This window comes from Nilaparvata lugens, chromosome 2, assembly GCF_014356525.2.
Source record: "Nilaparvata lugens isolate BPH chromosome 2, ASM1435652v1, whole genome shotgun sequence".
Classification (NCBI taxonomy): domain Eukaryota; kingdom Metazoa; phylum Arthropoda; class Insecta; order Hemiptera; family Delphacidae; genus Nilaparvata; species Nilaparvata lugens.
In genome coordinates, this window is record NC_052505.1 from 37,531,300 (window position 1) to 37,553,895 (window position 22,596).

At 36.5% G+C, this 22,596-nt stretch overlaps 1 protein-coding gene across 1 annotated transcript in view; it reads left to right on the forward strand.

Annotated features, from left to right (window-relative positions):
- Positions 1-815: 815 nt before the first annotated feature.
- Positions 816-22,596, forward strand: part of LOC111050791 (zinc finger protein 423 homolog) — a 179,291-nt gene continuing 157,510 nt past the window's right edge. The window contains exon 1 of the mRNA XM_039420065.1: positions 816-1,470. Within this exon, the coding sequence (XP_039275999.1) occupies positions 1,431-1,470 (40 nt within the window). The 5' untranslated portion in view covers positions 816-1,430. The remainder of the gene's footprint in view (positions 1,471-22,596) is intronic.

The window sequence follows — 22,596 nt, forward strand, 5'->3', positions numbered from 1 at the left end:
AAAAAGCCTGGAATATAAATATTTACAAGGGTAATTTTTTTCAACCTCCGACCGGTCATACATCAATTCAATTCAAATTTATTTTTCAAGAAACATACATGATTATGAAATACAATATATAAAATATTTTGGGATCCCCCTACTAGACTATCCATCTGAGTATAGTGGGAGTTCCACGTTATAACATAAGAATTAATATACTTCTATTCTCATTCAATATTACAGTAGCCCAATTGTCGCTAAGCAAACTCAGAAATATTCTTCTTACACTGTGATGAGCACAATAATGGATTAGTATTTTCTAGATAAGATTTGTATGATAATAATTATATAATAATAATTATCATTATTATTAGATAATAATTTATATGGAATTTTTCCTTAATTGAAAAAACACAGTTCTATTTTTTTCACATCCAAATTTATTAGATTTATACACAAGACTGCAGTTTCTTGTTGAAACCAACAAATTTTCAGCTTCTACCGTGCAGCTTCAACAGTTAAAGATGTGATAGTTTCAACACGAAAAGGCAGTCCAGAGTACAAAACTAATAAATGTGGATGTAACGAAAATAGAGCTGTGATTTTTCAATTATTAGTATTTTCTATTTATGTATGCCAAGACTATTAAATAAATACATGTATATTCCCCCCCCCCCAAAAAAAAACTAAAACTACTACATCAATAATTACAGAAAATATTAGATAGTTTACAATCACATACAATTAGTTAGTTTCAGAAATGTCTTATAATGTGTCTTCTACATGTTTAGTGTTTTCTGTGTGGAAATTGACCTACTCCTCTAGTAGGTTTTGTTTGTTTGTTTTTTTTGTGTAATATTCACTACACATTTTTAGATTGTGCCGCTTGTATTGGAATAGATGCTGAATATTATCCAGATATTCATTTCACTCTTGTAATTGAACAATGATGTTCTTGGATAATGAATGACTATTATATTACTGGAAAGAAGAGAGAGTAAGCTCAACAATAACAATCAGTTGGGTTAGAGGCAGTAATTGAATGAAGAAGGTAAGGTGACCGACGGCGCTGAGAGGTGAGCTAATGATGCGTTCTGTGGGGTGGATTTCAAGTCGAAGGTGTGAGTGAGGGTTGTAAAGTTTTGGCAGCAGTGCGCATGCGCGAAGGTGGCTGACTGCCGCCACCGGAGGCGGCTCAACTCACTGCCAGTCTACAGCCGGAAGCGGCAGCGGTCACACGCACGCACCCACACCGGCGCGCACTCGCTTACGTCACACCGACCACGTGGTCACAGCGCGCCAAAATCTCTCTCTTTTCGCGGTTTTTCCAAGTACCGTAGCATACACGGTGTGTTAATATTCAAGTATACTATGTAGAGTACAAAATCCGAGTTTTTCTTCCGTGTTCCATTTGTACCAGAGTCTACAGGCGAGTTGTCACTCATCAAATGTCTCGACGCAAGCAGGCTAAACCACGTTCTCTGAAAAGTAAGTTGAAAGTACTTAGTATCATCTCACATTGTACAGCAATAGGCCTATGTATTAATAAATTGATATAGGAACAACTACATAGTATATCCTTTTTTTAAACATTTAAAAAAAACACTAAATATGATAATTTCAGCTTCCAAGCCATTTTCAAGTGTCCTTTTTTATCTATGTTTACTATGTTTTATGTTTTGTTTTCTATTATTATGTTTAGTATTTTGTATCAATGTGCAATAATTCTCTAATTCATTCTTATATTCAGACATAAGACTATAAGTTTCATTTCAGTCTATGAAGTTTGAATAGTTTGTTAACGTTTAACTGAGAAGGAGGCTTTTGTAAAATAAAAACACATATGAAAATTGCTTATTTTGATGTGTAATTATATTGAATTTAGTGTGGGTGATTTCGTAGAATAACATATATTTTCCATTGCATAGGTTTCTTTTGCTAATTTAAGAAAGATAACTTGGATAATCATCCTTATTCACATCACAATCTTCTGAAATGGGGTTCCAATTATCTTCGCACAAAACAGGGAAACGCCCCCCCCCCCAACAATGATCCAATGATGTTATTCTTTTGGTTCAAATGATTGGCTTCACCATCTGTGAAAATGAGAAAAATACAGTGTTACAGAATCGAAGATCGATTGGAGCTTCTGAAAGTAATAATAAATATCGGTTGGAGTTTTTCTCCACTTCTTACAACTCGCTTATATTTAATAAAAATTTCACTTCAACTGAATATAACATATTTGTCTTTTTAATTTTCTTAACATCAGCCAACCGTTGTTGTGAGGAATATTGTAGTATAGTTGAGGAGTATTGTAGGATAGTAGACTAGTCTCAATGATTTTTGAGTTTTGAAACGTTGAGTAATTCATGAATTTATAACCCACTATCAGTTAAATGGTCAAACTTATTTCTTTTGGATAGCATATCCCTAGATATTTGAAAAATGTATACCTAGATATCTTGTTTTTATTCTCCAGACAATACAAGGCATTAGTTTAAATGACAATTATTTTTATCACAGAACATCATTCATTGGGTATAAAATATTATTAGTGTGTTCCAACTTATATCTTAATGGCAAAATATTATATAGGTACTGATTATATCAATTGTGATCTAGTTATTTTATACTTTTGAAAAGTATGATATTGTATTTCATGGTGGGTTACTGCAAGTCTATTGAAGTTCTCTTCTTTATTCAAATTTCAAAATTAGTCGCATTTTCTCTGAAATAATAGAAAAAAAACACTTATCAGCAACAGTAGGCCTATAGTATTCAGAAAAATCTGATTATGTTATTTATATTCTACTTTTTTATTAATTTTCCTCAAATCATTAAAATCAACCAAGGAATCGCTTTGGACAAGATGATTTCTCTCCAAGAAAATTATTCTTTTTTGACGGACGATAAACATTAATGATAGATAGAAAGATCGCTCCATAAATATTTCCCAGGGCTCATTCATTGATCTCATACAACTATTCTCTATTCTCCCTCCTAATAAAAAGTGAAAAATATTATAAAGTGAATGGAAGAGAAGAGTAGAAAGCCGACTGTTGTCGCCGGTCATTACAGCCGGCAGCCGGCAGGCCACATCGAATAATGATTTTGTGCGAGCAGTCTCACAGCCGAGAAGGAAGAGGCTTTCCCCTGTTCCCAGTCCGCCTCCTGTGGGAGCTCCCTGAGCTGGGCCGTCCCAGAGGAGTCTTCCCCTTGGCGTAGGCAGCCAGCAGCCAGGCTCTCATAGTGCAGTTTGCTCCCTCAAGACAAGTCCAACAGAAAAACAGGTCGAGATCCAGACTTTCGAGAAAACTACGGAAAACCTGCTCTGAAAATTTGTGCTCTCAACTTTGAGCTGAGTTAGGTCTGTTCATGAAAATTGTGGTGTTCAACCGTGCAGTCACTTGTTACTCTTCATCAGAATAATCTTAAACAATGCGCAGTGCTTCTGTATTAGACACATGATTCGACCTTATTAATTTGGATGAAAAACTATGAGATGTTCATGAAAATAGCTGTTATCAACCGTGCAGTGAGTTATCCTCATGTTTGTGAGACTCTAGCACTAGAGTAAGCTATAACTTAATGTCAATTTCCTTCAACAATTTGCAGTATTTCTGAATTAGATTATCGTATTATTCCATTCTATTAATTCGGGAGAAGGATGATAAGATGCTCATAGTTATCGTATGCTGTTCATAAAAATTACACGTAACAATCCGCAGTGTCTTGAAAGGAGAGAGTATTGTATTAAATAATATACCGTTCATTAATTTAGAAGAAAGATACTAAGGGTAATGTTGCTCATGTTATGAGCTTTTACTCTAAAGATTAATCTATCAATGATTTCATGAAGTAATCTCATTCCTCACAAATTATTATTCCTTTCGAGGGATATCCTACAGTATTCCCATTGCAATATCACATTTTTCAATATCATCAAATAATAGTTCTCTTTCGGAGAAAAATATACTGACCTTTTTGCTATTGAAAATTTTGTATCAAAAGACTTGTTCCGTCTTATAACCATGTTTAATACAATAGAGTATATGCAACTGGGAGTTTTAGTTGCAAAATTGAATTACCACAAAAGTGGTATGATACCGTAGTATGCATATACTTGTGTTTTGTGCATGTAAAAGTCTTCAATTAAATCTTTGGTTGAAAAAGTTTCAGTCGGGGTGACTTTAATTAATGAGTTTGAATTTCTTCACGCTCAAAGGATGGAGTTGATGAGTGGAATTGTTTCCTTCCTGTGAGTAATATGGAATGCCTTTCTCTGTGGGTGTTGAGCAATTAGAAGATACGATATGGAGTGACTATCTGTAATGTATAATATGTAGACGTTGATATTTTACAATTCTATAAATATTCAGTTGTTCCTTCCCGTGGGATATAAGGGAGCCAAGAAATATACACAAGACTATCCTAAACTGTTCAAAAAACAGTTTAGAGAACCGGGAAAATAACATGCACATCAATATAGAATTCATCGCAGTATGATTATTTATCATATACGCTTTGCTCGCCTTATCCGTTTAGCTAAAGGGCTCCGCCCCTGGATGGATCATTCAGAAATAAGACCAGCAGGCTAGCTTCGCTCGCCTGCATTTTTCATTTGAGCTTTTTTTTCTTCGAAAAACATGTGAAAACGAAGAAAAACTCAGATTTTAGACGTATGTTTGGCGCTATTTCAATGCACTTCCAATACAACAATGGTACACCTCAGATGAACTCATTTACCAAATTCTAACATTTCCTGTCAATAAGTGTTTGAAAAATCTGACGAAACGCAGAAAAATGCTGGAAAACCACTGATTTTGGGCGTATATCTGGGGATATTTCAAAGCCCTCCTAATACGACATTTTCACACTTTAACTGAACTTCTCTAGGTACTCAATTTGGACATTGTCTGAGAAAACGCAGAAAAATGTTGGAAAACACAGATTTTGGCTGTATCTTTTGATTTTTTCTTTCAAACCCGTTCTTAGTGCGCCTCTAGAATATCAACTGAGTATACCTGTCCCATTTGAATGTATTTGGTCGAGTAGATTTTTAGTTTTCTTCATGAGGAATGAATGAATGAGTGAAAAGATCAGTTTTTATGCAGAGTGTTTCCGAACTCCCTACCAATATTTTAGGGCATTGTTCCTGGGTAAAATACATACTTAAATATAATTTCCAAACAGCCCGAAAGTCAAGTTCATACACAGCCGTCATTTTGTTTTTTCACTTATCATTTTTTTCGGAAGTCAAACTTTGCACAAACATTGATGACAACTAGACAGGGCTACAATTTTTTTCAAATTCAGAAATGAAAATGTTATTTCTTGAATAACCAGAAAACCGTTGATTCTACAAAAAATACAAGTATAACTTTGTTTGGTAAATTTAATAACACATCGTTTGACTCTTCACTTATCGAATTTCAATGGATATTGAGTGAGATATGGCAGCTTTAGTGTTACGTGACCTACCTCCTGAGGATTATGTAAAGTTTTAAATTTGTTTTTGAAATAGTATAAAATCACTTACGAGTAACATGAAATGCAATGGAGATTTTGGCATGATTGAGGCTGACTTTAGCAGCATGCCTTGACGTGCATTGCAACAAACCTCCAGCGGTCAGCTATCACTAAAGCTCCCATATCTCACTCAATATTCGTTTAATCTCATGAGGAAACTGAGGAGTCAATCGATTTGTAATTATATTTACTAAAAAAAGTAATTAGTTAGTAAGTAACGTTTTTGTAAAATCAACATTTTTTTTGTTATTCAAGGAATAAAATTTTGAACGACCGCCATTTTGTTTTAAAATTTGAAAAATTGTTACCATTTTTATGTGGCTCTGTCTAGTGATAGATGTTTGTGCGATGTTCAGCATTATTTAGAAGAAAATTATAAGAGAAAAAACAAAATGGCGGCTGTGTGAGTGATTTGGGACTTTCGGACAGTTTGGAAATTATATTTAGATATTTCATTTTATTTTTTACTTATTTGATCTATTGTATAAAATACTATAATCATAATATATGAAATGTATATATGTTCCGTACTCAGAAAAAATACCCTACAATATTGATAGGGAGTTCGGAAACACTCAGTATATTAATATTTATATAGATTCCAAATTACTGTAATTTGTTTATTAATTATTTTATTATTCTAATTTTCACAAGAAACACTGAATGGGAGAGAAAAACTAAGGATACTCCTTGTACTATCTTTCACCCAAATTTAGATAATAATTTAAAAGTCCGAAATGAGGTTATAATTCCACTTTTCTGAAATTTAGTTCTTTTACACTCAAAAACAACAGAAACTAAGAATTTTGAAGGTTGAGGAACTGGATAGAAAACGAAAATATTACACTCAAATCACTAATAAGACCTTAGATAGACTTTATTTTACTATTATTATCATGATTGTCATCGAACAGTTAAATCACAGTTAAAAATGATCAGTCGATTGGAATAAATTTGAATGAACATACTCCACTTCCTTAACAATAGTTCTTTTGTACTACTTGTACATTAAGATTTATTGCCTTTAACTCATCAACGAACACTACACTAGTAAATGAATATAAACTCTCCCAGAGAACCTCTTGCTGCGACTATTTTACATACAGCAATACAACTATTCTCAAGAAATATTGAGCAGCGAAGATGAATTCTCATAACAAAGATTCAAGATCATGTGGCTTATTTGTATTTAACTAGAAAATGGAAAAAGTTAATAGCTTTAATAGCTGCAGGTTCTCCATATCAGAATAAACATCAATAATACAAGTGAAAATCATTATACAATATAAACTGAATTGGCTTAATGAATGTGTACGTCTACAGAGAATGTACCTCCTGTAGAATTAGATGGTGGAATATCGAGACAGTCATTGACAAAATTCGTAAGAAAATTAGTAATATCCTTCATTCTAGTCAAAGGCTCTTGTCCAACCTTGAACGAACCCTTTAATAATAATGTATGAGTCTATCATTATTTTATATTGTGATGATAATGAGCGGAACAGAATCAACTGATAAGAAAGTGTAGTATCTGATTGGGCTGGACTTATTTCACACTTATCACGCTCAGTTTTAATTCAAGGAGATTGTAATAAGTGTGATTTGTTGCCGAAGGGTGAAACATGAAAGGCAAGGGTCTGTTCGAAACTTGGCGAAGTGAGGAAAAGTCGAGCGTTCCTTTGACGGGTCGATAGATGGACGGACAGTTGGACGGATGGAGTGAGTGAGGACAGAGGAGCAGAGTGATTAAAGGCGGCCGGATGATGAGCGGCGGCTGCTGCCCCCGGGGGCGGCGTCAGGTGCACGACGATGTTTACGAGGTCCCCCGAGGCGGCAGGTTTACAACGGAACATTAAACCGGGTGGCGGTGACAAGACATTCGCCGATTAAAGACGCCAAGCCGGGGGCGGGGAGGGTGCGGTCAGTAGCGGCCGCGTTATCTATTAAACAGACCCGAGACATTAAAACGGCAACCCTATCGGGAACCGTTTGACTGCTTTACTATCAGCCGGCTTTCATTATTAAATATGGTACCCTGTGTAACGAAGAGAGGAGCAGTGCACCGAAGAAAGGCCCATCTTTTCAACACCAGATATTCATTAAATGTGAATCAGGGCCGCCCGGGTCCGCCGAGTCACGACCGACCAACGACACTTTCAGGCCGCGTTTTACTGTCGGCCCCTCAATAATTTACCCTCAAGAAATGGCCTTCCACCGTAATTAAAAAGTGCAACTCTCCTGCCACCTTGTACCCTACTGGAATTTTCAAACCCTTTGTGTAATATTGAGTGGTGACCATAGTGTTAAGACTCTGATTTTGTCCATTTACGTGAACCTCCAATATAGGCTTTGATTATAAGTTACATGTAAAACCCATCTTAGAAACAATAGTTGAAAAATTTATCATTTTTTACTTTTCCTGCAAATCTGATTTATCAATCAATATTGTTTTACGTTTACGATGCTTATACACTCCTGTTCTAATACTAATCAAATAATCTAATACTTGGCAAATATGTGGTTCAATAAGAAATGCAAGAATGTAAACAGTCACCGTTCACCTTTTTACTTTCCTTGCCTTATTACCATAGGTAAGGAAAGTATTGCTTTCCGAAAAAAATTAAGATACCCCAATTTCTAAATTTCCTCACGTTTCAAGGCCCCCTGAGTTCAAAAAAGTGGTTTTTGGGTATTGGTCTGTATGTGTGTGTGTGTGTGTGTGTGTGTGTGTGTGTGTGTGTGTGTGTGTGTGTGTGTGTGTGTGTGTGTGTGTGTGTGTGTGTGTGTGTGTTTGTATGAGTGTATGTGCGTCTGTGTACACGATATCTCATCTCCCAATTAACGGAATTACTTGAAATTTGAAACTTAAGGTCCTTTCAATATAAGGATCCGACACGAACAATTTCGATCTGATGCAATTCAAGATGGCGGATAAAATGATGAAAATGTTGTCAAAAACAGGGTTTTTCGCGATTTTCTCAAAAACGGCTCCAACGATTTTGATCTAATTCATACCTAAAATAGTCATTGATAAGCTCTATCAACTGCTACAAGTCCCATATATGTAGAAATTTCAGGAGCTCCGCCCCATCTATGCAAAGTTTGATTAAAGATTCCCAATTATCAGGCTTTAGATACAATTTAAACAAAAAATTCAAGTGGAAAAGATTGAGCATGAAAATCTCTTCAATTAATGTTCAGTAACATTTTCTCCTAAAATTGAAAATAAGCTCGAAATTCGAGAAAATGTTATTATTTTAATTACAAACTGTTGGCAACTGTTCTCCAGCGTTATTTTCCTGTCACCAGCTGTCTTGGATCTTTGTATAGTAGACTTGAGATGCGCGGGAACACTAGCGTCAGGTGATAAATTTTCATAACGGCAAGGAAAGTTGTGTGAGTGCGCCACACCAGATTTTTTAAAGTTGGTTTACAATGTGTTCAAGGTGGTCTGAATATCGTATTTTATCAGAGTCGATGAGTTGTAGGGGATCTATTATGAATCTATTATGAGATCATGATGATGGAAGTCCATGTTGTTTAGAACATTCGGATAACCTATTCATTCGTATCATGCTCAAGAGCTCTAGAAACTCTTGAAACAAAACATATTATACCAGAGGTGAAAGAATTGAGCATTATAAGCAACAAAAACCATTCAAGAAACTAGAAAATGTTGTGAGAAATCTAGCCTGAAAATAGGAATTCTATCAAATTTTGTTTGATTTTTGCAAACGAGCATAAGCAGCAGTGTTAAGATTTGATATTACTATAAGTTGGAATGCAACTTGATGAAGGTTCTCAATTATGTTTAATTATTTTGGAATACAATATGCTTCATAAGACCTTGCAAATAAGTGAACATCAGTAATCAATTTTTGAAAATCTTTATTCCAAGGCAATTGCTATTCAAGAATTAAGCAATCAAATCGAATGATTTTCATGTGAGGGCTCAAAAATTGGAGAGAGTTCTATTTTCTCAAAGTCGATCACCGTTTTCGATAATTTTTAAGTAAACACTCAATAGAAGAGACTCTTTTTTCAAAGTGTGGCCCTGAAAGTCTGACCGAGTGTGGTGTCACACTAGAGTCCAAGCGAGAGCTCAACGTTCATGTCTGTGTGTCTGCTGGATGTGAGTTGGACAAACTATCGTGTGCCCCCTTCTCCTGTCCCCCCTGAGCCACCACAGTTGGACAGCTTGGAGGCGAGTGTTGACAGGATTCCTCGTCAGCGACGGGTGAAAGGGGCGGGGGGACAGGGGACCCCGTATCGACGTACGCCGGGCTTATTCCCAGGGGACCCTGCGACCGGGACACACTTGTATAATGAATTGACATCGTCTGGTCCCCGGTGGGCTAAAAACTGGCTCGGCCCGTATCGTATCGTGCATACGCCGCTGCTCTGCCCCCCGAGGGGCCTTTGGGCTCCGCCCGGGCTACCTACCTGCACTACGGACTTGCCCCTTCCCCTCCACTTCGGGTAGGGGGAGCTAATTAATTACTACGGCTAGAGACCATGCCGCCCGCCATCGTCTGTGTGTATACACTTCTGCCGCTTCTGTTCAGTTTTGCTCGAATTCGCTGAACGTATGCACACTCACACTCACACACATACACGTCTTCCCACTCATCTCCAAATCCATAGTACATCATATCTTCCTTTGTGGAAGATATTTTTATTTCACTTCGAAAGTTTTTTCACCAAGTTCAAGTAGATTGAAGTTCTCCATATTCGTTGTCTTATATTCATTATTATTCACTAACCACTGTGTTTCTTCAGAATAAATTTTATTTGTAATATCACCGCAAATACCCAGTGCATGATGACAGAGAAGTGCAGAGAATGCAGAAAGTAGCAGTGATTTAAAAAAAACTTGATGTTGTAAATGGAAATTGGCTATGGAACAAAGTGACAAACAGAAAAATTAAAAGTATACGGTTAATTTATCTTGCAATATTTGCTTTTCATGCTTTTAAACCATTAAATCATATTCACTTGAATTGAAGATTCATGAATTATGAATTCAGGATGCGTTTTTTTTCTAACAAGTATAAACTCTCTGAGCATCAATTTGAAGTATGCAAGCTGTCAATTTATTATTAAAAATCTTCCTTATAGAATTTCTCTATTATGATCCCTGATGTCTGATGTCCATTTTGCTGTGATGAGCTTAGTATGGATGATTGAGCTGGCTTGAATTGAAAGAACGTGTGATATTCATACTGCAACTCCTCAACGTTACTCAATTCTCCCATTTTCACAACTGTTTTCTGAAGCATTTTTGGCATATCATCTCAAAGAAGACATTTTAACAATTTTAGGTTTTTCTATTTTCTCAATTTGTTTAATATATTCTATCCAAATTCAACTCTAAAGAATTGAATGAAATCTTTTGATCCTTCTACTAATTTTATCAAATCAAATTTCTGTCACCTACTCCCAATATCAATATTATTGAGAAATATTCCTTACCGTTTGCTCAGTGAATAAGTACCAAAAAGTAAATAATCCCAGATCGGAAAAGATGTTGTTTTGAACATAAAATATGAAATATATAGAGCATCACTCTATATAAAGTTCAAACTCAATTCAATCCACCAGCGGAATTCAGCTTTTCAATCTCCAGTACTTCAAGAAAAAACCCTCGATCAGTAGCAGTCACGTTCTCAGACTTACTCTCAGGTGAACATCACAAGCAGGACAGTTACCGAGTGTCAGACTGGGTTCTAATAATAATCATGATCGAAATTAGCGTATCCTTCGTCCTGAAGGAGCACCGAAGTGACTGGCAGTCGGAAAGCGAGCTGAATTACGCCGAATTAACAATGGAGGAGATGGCTGCGTTTCGGGTTTGAGGGTTAAAGAAGGAAGGACGGAGACAGGAAGCAAGTAGGACTGCTTGACGGGTCAAAGATTATTAATGCGTTCCCGGGAGAGGAGCAGATGATGCCACCTGAATCGGGCGCGAAGAGATCTTGTAAGACGCCGATCCATTAGGATAATTAGACTTGGTTGTGGTGGCTAAGAGGTGGCTCAGCAGAGGCACCGACTGCCACTCAAACGGCTTCTTAATCGCTCGGGTCAATCTTAATTACAATCAAAACCGAGTGCCACTTGCCACCAAAAGTCGCTGCCGCACATTTCTCTTGATCTGTGAAAATGAATTCGTATTTTTGCAATTTGTTCACTAATCATTCTGCAGAATTGGTAATTGTGGTCTGAATCATCTTGAAAATATATTTTCAATGTTGAATTGATATTATTCTATTGAAAGTAATGTTAGATGAACCTATTCTAACAATGGTAAATTTACATTTTTCAAGAATAACATTATCCCATCCACATTAATCTAGAACAGTTCCATATACGGTAGTAAGATATTTCGGAACATTATTCCTTTTCCTGCTGTGAATAGCATTTCATAGATCCAAGTAGGTACATTTAGGTACAATTGCTATTCCCGATTTTTACCGTTTCTGTAATGACCTAATAATTAATGTGAATTGTGTTTTTCCAATAGCTAAAAAATAATGGAATGCTATTGCTTGCTTCATGCAAAACGTCAAATCAAATTAATCAATCAGTGAAAAACATAACAAGACATTCGAATTATCTTTCCTATAAAATTTTTTTCGCTTATCCTCGCACGTTTAATGTGCTCTAGACATCGCTATAGTACAACAATTATGTGTGGAAAGTTTTAGAATGTTTATACCATTGATAAGTTGGAGCAGTATCAGAAACAACAGATGAACCAAATTTAATCAATGTTTCCCTTGTGGAAAACACAAAATTTACCCGTGTCCATTACTACTCGTACATGATGTCATACGAACGGATCTCCACTACACAGGGTACTAAGTGTGTCTCTGGCTCTCTGATGTTCTTTCTCCCTCAGCATGCAACCAACACATATGCACAAATGCACTGCAACTATCGATGCATCATCCATCTGCGTATATGAACCCTTTTTGGCAGAGGTGGAGCGTGTTGCATATCCAGCGCCGTCCGTCCGAGCTTTGCGGTCTAGCTTTAGCCTAGAGCGAAAATGCATTCGTCGGCCACCAATGCATAACACGCATAGCTATAAACATATATAGGTATCGGACCACGAGCCGATGATATGATGCACATATGCATTAATTAATAGGGCGCGCAGTGCACGGGAATCTCTCTCCACTCTACAAATTCAGCCGTATGATAAAGATGGCAATTGCCGGTGCGCTGAGAATTTACAATATTCGGCTTGAGCTGGCGGCGCCGCGGATTAGGCTCAGTGCTGAGGCCTATCAGCTCGCTGTCAGCATTCGTTCATTCGTTCGAGGTGCGATTTTCCGCCTAGCGCTGATCCAATGTAAATTTGCTGCAATTCCCCTCTCATCAGCAAAACGTGCTTTTCCTGAGCGCCCAGCTAACGAAATGCAACTCACATGCTACTGCAATCCGATTCCACATCAATCCTCGAATCAATAGTGTTTAGCATGTTTCATATATTTCACTGCGTATATGATATTAACAAACTCTACATGTTGTATGTGCTTTAGTAGTTGATCAAACTGTTTATTCCAACTTTAACTAAAAATGTAATTCTTCAATGTTGTTTTCCATCACGAACTGCTTATTATTAAATCACTTTTTTCTATTAAAAAGTCATTTGAAAAGGTAAGCTGGGAAACGTTGAAATTGTAGTGATATTTGGTAAAAACCTGTACGAATAGAAACCAGTACTAGAACAAGAAATTTGCAAATTTAAAGTTTGATAGAACAGTAAGAGATTGACAAATTTCAAAATCATTACAATTGAATAATCGTGCTATGCAAATGTTGTTGATTCTTATTTTCCATTGTATTGTGGTGAAATACATGAATCCTTATTCCATGGGGAACCATTTGGCTAGGTTTTTCCTTCTCTTTTTCTATTCATCACACCCCACTATGAAGCCTGTTATTTTTGTATTTGTTCTTCTATCATTGGTTTCATTATTTTGTACTTTTTTGTGTAATTCAATAAAAATTGAATGCACCTGTTCCAAAAAAATTCAATTGATTTTTTTGAAATTCTAATTTGATCCAATTGAGTTTGGACATTCAATTATTTGGATGCTTATTCTCAGCTAAAACTTTCATAGCTGATGATTTTCCTTCTTGTAGCTTGGTTTTCAAGTGATAAGTTTTCTCAAAGTTCTGATTTTCAAGAAAGGTGTTCTTTGAATAAATATTATTAATCAAGTGAATTTATTATTTTGATGAATATTGTCTATCTTGAATAATCTTGAATCAATAAATGGATTATGAATTTGAAAAATGCACATCTTGAATAAATGTACATTCATCAATAAAAAAAGGATGCAGCAATGTTTCCCAACAAAGAAACATAATACTTGAGAGAAACTTGAGTGTATTCAGTTTGAAAATCTTCCATCAAACCAGAATATGTCACAGTACTCTAATTCCTTTTATATCATGAAATGAATTATTCATGTTGATTCTTGTTTGTAGAATTACCAACAGTCTAAACAGTAGAAAACTATTATTTTAAAGCTTCAATGTTGTTTCATCAAGTATGGTATTCATTGTGCAGAGAATAGCTCATTATAATATTAAAAAATCTGAAAAGAAGTGTGAGATGTAGTATAGCAACGCATGCATTGACGGGCATAGTGTGACACTTGTAAATCCAAGTGACGGCCAGATATAAGAGGAGCAATGAGGAGCAATGGGGTGTTGAGAGCATACTCATACTCACTTAGCACCACTCGATTGATGAGACATTCGTGGGTAGCTCAGTATCGGATACTGCAATAACAACATATCGAGAGCCAAATGGAGAGAGAGTGTGTGTGTGTGAGGGAGAAGTGCATTCTGTGTGAGAGAGAACAGAAATGTAGCATGGAACTACTTTATGTGCAACGCAGTAAAAGCTTTTATCCAGCGACCACCAACCACCACACAAATGCTGTTTCTCATTACCGATGCACAGAGGCCTGCCTCACATTCAGCACCGCACCACTGAACATGAATCACGCATTCAAATAAATAGAATTTAATTATTTATCAATTTATTGTTGGCAGTCCACATGACAAAACACGGCTAGTGCTTCTATGCCCCTTCCCAGTAACACAAAATTTAGATTTGCTGCTGGCCTATACTGTATGAGAGATAATTTTGCATGCTGATAAATTCGGTGACCTAAGAGGATCTGGATATGTGCATCAGACTTTCCACCAACAGAGTGAATTAAAGTTAATGCATATGGTTAATGAGAGACGAGGTTTGAGTTTATAGTTTTCAGAGTGCAACGTCAAGTTTACTGTTTGTATCTCATCACAAGAATAATCTATTTTTCAGTTTCATAGTAATATAATTTATAATGTTCACTTTTTCCTCTCCAATATGACAGAATCGCTTTTTCCAGTGGGATTTGCTAATACTCTAATGAAACAGACAACCACATAAAATTATCATGGAAAAAGTATTAACAGACGTATTTATTTTTTGCAATTCACAGACCATGGACTATTGTAAACTCTATAGCGAGAATTACTTCGAATTGTCGTAACTGGTTGAATCGAAAGCAATGATGTGATTTGTAAGAAATATGTAAGAAACTCAATAGTGGATACATAAACTAAAACATGAATAAAATATACCATGATCTAGTAAAGCCGGTAGTAAGTTTGATCCAGTCTTCTCGACGCAGCTGACGTAATATCTCCTCGATTATCAATTAGGTTATACGACTCAAGGTTATAGGGCAAGCTATCAATCAGGTTAGCCATACTTTGGAATCCATTGGATCATTCACCCGATAAGTTACAATTTCTAAGATTAGCTGAACAAGCCATTGGGATTGCTCATTAATCTTGATTACTACTCAATCATTTTTGGTGTTTTTTTTATTATTAAAAGATTAAATATGGAGCAGATACGACGATATTCAATTCAAGCCTACAACAACCTTGGGCTCTGCTGTACTAAAGCCTGTTGAATTTTAATCATGAATATTCTATTTATTGGGGAAGGCGTTCTTGGAAAGAATTCTTCTTTGATTGGTTGTCTTGACAATTAACCACATGAATCATTGTCCAGTATGTTTTTTATTTTTATTCGATTGAAGCTGAAATAGCTCTTACTCTTATAGCAGTACTCAATAGAATACTCTTGAACTATCTATCTTGTTAATTATACAAATGATAAAAGATGTTGTCTTTAGAATTGAAGCAGAGGAAGGAATCTAAAATTTGATGAAATCCTACATAAACCATTGGCATTTGATGATGAGTAAAACTAGCAGCTTGTACCCTAGTAACAGGATCTGATATTAGGCTACACGAGTTACAGAGATTTTATCACTCCCCTCGCGTCATTCGAAATGACACGCTCACCCCTTCTCAATGAACAAATGCCATCCTCTGTCAAATCCGGCAGCTAATTGCGATAGCGTTCAACTCGGAAAGCTGACAATCTAGCATCTATCATTGTTGTTCAACATCACCCTTATATGCGATGCATTACAGCAACATTCATCACTTGGGTAGGTGTTCAAATAATACCAGTGTTGTGGGTGGTCTGAAGTGTATTAAGTAGTTCATCTCGCATGGGATCGAGAGTGTTATTCTTGTACAAATTTTGTGTGTATTATTCAAAGGGTATTTATTATTCACTTGTACAAATTTTGTGTGTATTATTCAAAGGGTATTTATTATTCACTTGTACAAATTTTGTGTGTATTATTCAAAGGGTATTTATTATTCACTTGTACAAATTTTGTGTGTATTATTCAAAGGGTATTTATTATTCACTTGTACAAATTTTGTGTGTATTATTCAAAGGGTATTATTATCCACTTGTACAAATTTTGTGTGTATTATTCAAAGGGTATTTATTATTCACTTGTACAAATTTTTTTGTGTATTATTCAAAGGGTATTTATTATTCACTTGTACAAATTTTGTGTGTATTATTCAAAGGGTATTTATTATTCACTTGTACAAATTTTTTTGTAGCTGAACTGAAACATGAAATACTCTCGATAATTTTGACGAAATTTTCCGATCCTAAAGATTTCATACAATTTGAATAAACACAATATAAAAATACAATATTGTGGAGCTTGAAGTGATTTTGCAGGAGTTTTAAAGAAATCAATTATATTTTAAAAATTGATTTTAATTTGTCTGAAGTCTCTAAGAAGGAAATAGTATTCAATTCTAATCATGTGTGATAAAGGTTGACACTAATCGAAGCTGAATTTCCAATTGAATTGTGATCTTCATTACAATAGCACGGAACATGTAACTCTATTATGAGATGATTGATTGATTGATGAGAAACTGCAGTAGTCGATACTTCAAATTATATGTTCAAGAAAAGTACGAGAGGGAATTTTCAAATAAGTTTTTCAGGATAATTTTCATTGTTATCCATGACCATTCTTAACATTGATAACATAATATGAATGACCAATTTATAAATTTTTGTCATAGTCATTCAATCTCAGCTGTTTTCCATGCATGAAATCAAGCCGGTAAACAGCTGATTGCAGAACAAATAAACATATGATTCTCATTACAGCATACTTTACTGTAATGAAACCATAAGTTTTCTTCACAGTCGAGTATGTTTCTTAGTTTCGAAACAGGAACAGCAAAACTGCTACAAAAAAAACACCTACAGATCTCCAGATGAAAGTTTTATCAACTTCCGCGAAATTTCTGATTCAGAATTTGTAAAGTAAGTTATTTTTATAGAATGCATGTGGTAACTTCAGCACAAGCAGGTAATGTTTTATATTTCTCAATATTATTCTTTTTTAGATTATTATGACAAAAAATAGTGTACGTTACTTGGACGTGAATGTCTTTTGCGAATGAAATTCTAGTCTGGGCTAACGCCTCGACCAGAAACATCATTTTCGCCTGCAAAAGGCCCCTTCCCGTCCATGTGACGAAAGATACTATATCATATCTTGAATAAAATGCAAAAATGTAGCATAAACTGTGTTGGAATTGGGTAAACATGATAATAGTTCTAGTTTTATTTTCATTCTATCGTGTCTCATGTGGATCATTTAAAATGTTATCATATTAAGTCTCAAGTAGATGTAAAAGGAGTTGGAATTGGAAGACCAATCCTTTCTACGGAGGAGTTGTGAGAAATTCGTATTTGAATGGTGCGAACCAAGTATTGTGGTATTGACAGATAACTACTTACAGTAACAATTCTAAAAACATCGGAGTTCACTTTTACTGGCTCTGAAAATGTGACTCTCAATAATACAGCTCATGGATAATAATTGAAATCATCAATGAATTTAATCTAGGAGACAATGATGTTTTGTACACACTCAACTACTGTGTACGGTACTTGGAAAAGTCAAAGTTGATATAGCGGTCAGTGCTGGGTTGTCAGCAGTGCATAATTGAAGCAATCCGGCGACGCGGTCTTGTGTCGGCGATTTTTCCGCGACTGTCCGGGGCCCGGAGCAATTTGTCCGACCGCCGCTCGGTCTCCGGGGAGCCGATTTGACTCCGGCTAATGGGAGCGCGTTATCAATTGGAGCGCCAACTCCTCGGGGATGAGGATGGCACAAAACTCGGCTGTGTCCCGTCTCCAGTGGCGGCCTCTGCGAGTTATTGTTGCTATAGAAACAACGCCACCACCCCCCCAACCGTCCCGGTCACCACCTACCCCACCGACACCGGTCCCAGGGGACTGCCTCCATGGCCAGCGCCCGGTAATTGCAAAATTATCATAAATCCTCTCGTCTCTTTTCTCTCCCTGTCTCCCAACAAACTCTCGTCCATCTCCCTTCCGTTTTCCCCCAACCACCACCGTCACTCATCCACTCCAAAACTCTGCGGTGTCAACCAGCCGTCATGTCAGTCGTCTTCATTTTTTCGCTCGATTCGCTCCAACAAATTCACCCCAATTACTTGCTACAATCTTATTCCAGTTTGGTTTGTATTTTTACATTTCATCTCATTAGGGTTCTGTTGATTATTTGATGTTAATGACGAGAGTCGACAGTGAAAAGGTTAAAATATTCTTGCATTGAGGAATAAAGGAGCAACCAACCTAACAATGCTTTGAAGCTTTCTCATTTTCAAGGGAATTTAATCTTTGGTTAATTATGTTAATATAATAGATAATTCCTATTCAACAAATTATCTCCGTTATAACTGAATACCAAACAGGATAATCATTTGTGGATTTTTTATTAATGGAATTGATTCCTCTTTAACATGATTTTTCTCAGTCTGCCATCGATTGATATAATGTCATTTGCGATACCATTCAGTTTGAATTAGTAGAATTATATTAATATTCACATAATTATTGATAAAAGCATTGATAACGAGAAGAATGGTAACTGGTTCAGTAACTCGGAATAAATTTGCTCATAACAAGATTTGTTTGAGTATGGAGCTATTTTCTTATTCAGTTATGTGTGACTCATCATATTTTCACACTTCATTTCTATTAATTATTATCCACTTGGTAATTTGAGAGAAATGGGATTAAATACTATGTTGAAGTTTGATATTATTATCAGGATAAACTAAGAATAAATTCATGAATTCAATAAGCATCATCACAATGATTAAGTTTCTATGTCATTCAATATTTGCCCAAGGTAATAATTATATTTTAGCTGGAAAATGTTATTTATTCGGGCATCATCAATGAATATCGTTCGTAACATGAATTCAATCAATCAATCAATACTTTTATTCAATTCAACAGAATATAAACAAAATAAATCAAAATACCAAACAACACAATAAAAAATACAAATTTATAATGAAATACAAGAAAAAGCTTCATGGTGGGGTGTGCTGAAAAGAAAGAAAGGAGGAAAAATATCTAGCCAACTATGGTTTCTCATATAATAGGCTGGTAGAGGGTATAAAAGTAAGGAATGGAGGGTGGAGAGGAGCGAAAAGGGAAGAATGGGGGAAGAAGGAGCGCAGAAAATGCAAGATTTGAAAGCAAGTCCACTTCTAACAAATATATTAAAAGGAATGGCATTGCAATCAGTAGTTTAAGCAGAAATCTCGAGCCTCATATTACGTCAATATGGAAGAAAAACTAAGTAGACCCAGTTTTTTTTCAGTTTAGCTTTTCTACTAATAATCTTGAAGTCTGTGAGAAAGTGGTCTAGAATAAGTTTTATTATTTTAGTACTTGATATAAATCAACTATTTCCTTAAACATTCAATATTGGTGTGATAAGTGACATATCTATTTGAAATAATAATATATATGAAAAAATTGAATAATTTTCCTGTTGGATAAACTGAAGAGAACTAATTGGGGTGACAACAAAGATGTAACCTTCAACCATAATTTATAGACGGACAAATCAATGAGTCATTATCGAGATCAACACAGTCACTTGCAGTTGTTTGTGAGAAGTAGACTAGGTTGGGTTGATTGATCCTCGAGAGTGCTGGAGCAGCAGCATCTGCAGAGCAGCTCTGTTGGTTGACTTGTTCTTGGCTCAAAAATCATCTTGCGCGGTCGTTGCCGTTAATTGGATTGCACCATCATTGTTATCATCGCAGTGTTGTCGATCGCAGGGTGAGAGGTTAGGTGAGGAGTGAGTGAGAGGGAGTGAGGGAGTCCTCCTCTGGAGTGGCGGCGCCTATATCGATCGTGAGCCGCGGATCTCCTTCGGGAGTTGCCTCCTGCTCCCCCGCACGCGCGTGTCCCCGGGGAGGCACAGGCGCCCCCCGGGACTGGGGAGGGAAGTTTTAGCTGTTGTTGCACGGTTGTTAAAATAGAGAAACTCCCCGATGGACTCCCTCGGGACATAACCTCTTTGTCCTCAACATCCTTCCTTCCTTCCTTCCTTTAGCCTTCCTTCTTGGATACGTTGCTCTCCTGATTTAATGTCTTTCCTCCGCCACTGCGACTGTGACTGCCGCCGCTTATGTAACCCACTACCGCCCACCATAATCCAACTCCCGCCCTTCCATTTCTTCTTTTATTCGTTTTATTCTCTTATCAAATGGAAGAGAGGTTGGAAACATTGAAAGATTTAGTTGCAGCTTTCGGCCTCTTTCACGTCTCTTTCCACCCTCTTTTACATCCCACTAAACCTCTTCACTACTCTCACGCTCTCCCTCTCTCTTTTTATAGTTTTACAACTAATTTTCCTCTTATTTTTCTCTTTCTACTTCACCCTTCAGTCTCCCTCTAGGTTTTTATTATTCTTCTCTCTATTATTATTATCTTTGTTTTCTCTCTCCTCTACTTTCAATCCTTTCTCTACTTTCACTCCTCTATTTCCTTTACTAATTTTCCCTATTTTTACTCTTTCTGTTTCTTGTTTTCCTTCTACCACTCTGATTCTTTTCTCCTCATCCTTCCTCCTCCTCCTCCTCCCCTTCTTCATCCTCCTCCTCCTCGTCCTCCTCGTCCTCCTAAAGCTTCTCCCCCTTACCACTCTCTTATCAACCTCTTCCATCTCCTCCTCATCATCCTCCCTATTCACCTCATCCTCTTCCTCCTTCTCCTTCTCCTCCTCATTCTCTTCAGCCTTTTTCCCTCCTTGTCTTAAACAGAGCTCAACACCTCATGCCTGAGGATTCAATGCCCCATGATAATATCATAATAGCTCAAATAGAACAACTAAAAAATGTTGTTTGATTCAAGATAGTTTATCGAATACACTCGTCGTGGGGGGTAAGAAAGCGTTCGACTTATGAACTAGACAGAAGTAGTGTCGTATAGCCGAGACGACTAAGGGGTTGCACCCTTTCGTCTGTTAGTGCTTCTTGTTCTGGGGTTCGAGTCCCACCGATAGGCATAGATGTTTGATCGTCACCCACGCACAAGCAGAGAGCTCATTTGTGCATCATCTGCAATAAATAAGAAAAAATCTTCAGCATTTGTGCAATATTATGAAAAATTCGCAAGGATGCTTTGAAAGGCGCTTAATTGAGAAAGTTGGAGTTGATGATTTGTTGAGGTCAAATTATTAATTGGTCTACGGCGTTTTCTCATCGTAACGTGTATACGCTTCACTCAGTAACTTAACTCATACCCAGTGATTTCACTGATTCCAGTTCAATATCTTTTGGATATATTCTATATAGATATATATCAATATATCTATAGAATATAATTTATAGTCTCCTTTCAAAACTGACTTGATTTGTTTCTTTCATAAATTCTCATAAAGACTCTTTTTCCTAAACTGTTTTCAATTTAGACGAGTAGAACATTTAATATTATTTGCAACCGGTATAATGTCTTGATAATGTTCTTATTTGCGACAAAAACGGAACAGGATTGAATGGATATCCTCGTGAAATTTCTTCATCAACCGAAGATGACAGAATCAAGTTGTAAAAGTCTTTATTCGATAGATATTGCAGCTTGCTACTTGATACTCAACACACACGTGGTTCCATAGATCGAGGATTTGTGAATAATTCAAATAAATATGAATGTTCTCATTTTTGTCAATATGTAGAAACACACATTAGTCAAATTAAAAGGAAAGTAAATCTCTAACTAGGGAAGATGTTCATTCCAATTTAAAGCAATTCCATTCGAAATTAGCTCAGATTTCGTTTAAAATGTGTTTGTGATGTAATACTGTTATCTATGGAGCTAGTAGGTACTACAAAGGGATGCGCCATACGTCCCACATTTCGCGGCGGCTGTAATAGTAAAGGCACCGGTATTGTTATAGCTTGCTTTACATTTGTTGCCTTGTAAAGGGAAGAAGATGTAGGCGAGGGAGAGAGATAGTGTGTGTGTATGTGAGAGAGTGAGAAGGAGATACAGATTGCAGCAAGTGAGGTTGGAAGGAGAAGGAAAAGGAGGAGGAGATTATGATGCATTCTCCCACGGGAGGACAACTCGCATATTTCTCATTAAATACAGCTTCCACCAGAGGGAAATAATTGCTCTGGAGGATTCTTCTTCACCGACTGCTGTAACCGTGTATGTGCGCCCTTCCCTTTCAGCCCACACCTTATGCTTGGAGTGCGAGAGAGTGGACGCACAATAGAATGAGATACAGTGAGAAAGAGTATGAAGTGAAGGTGAAAAAGAAGATGTTAGTG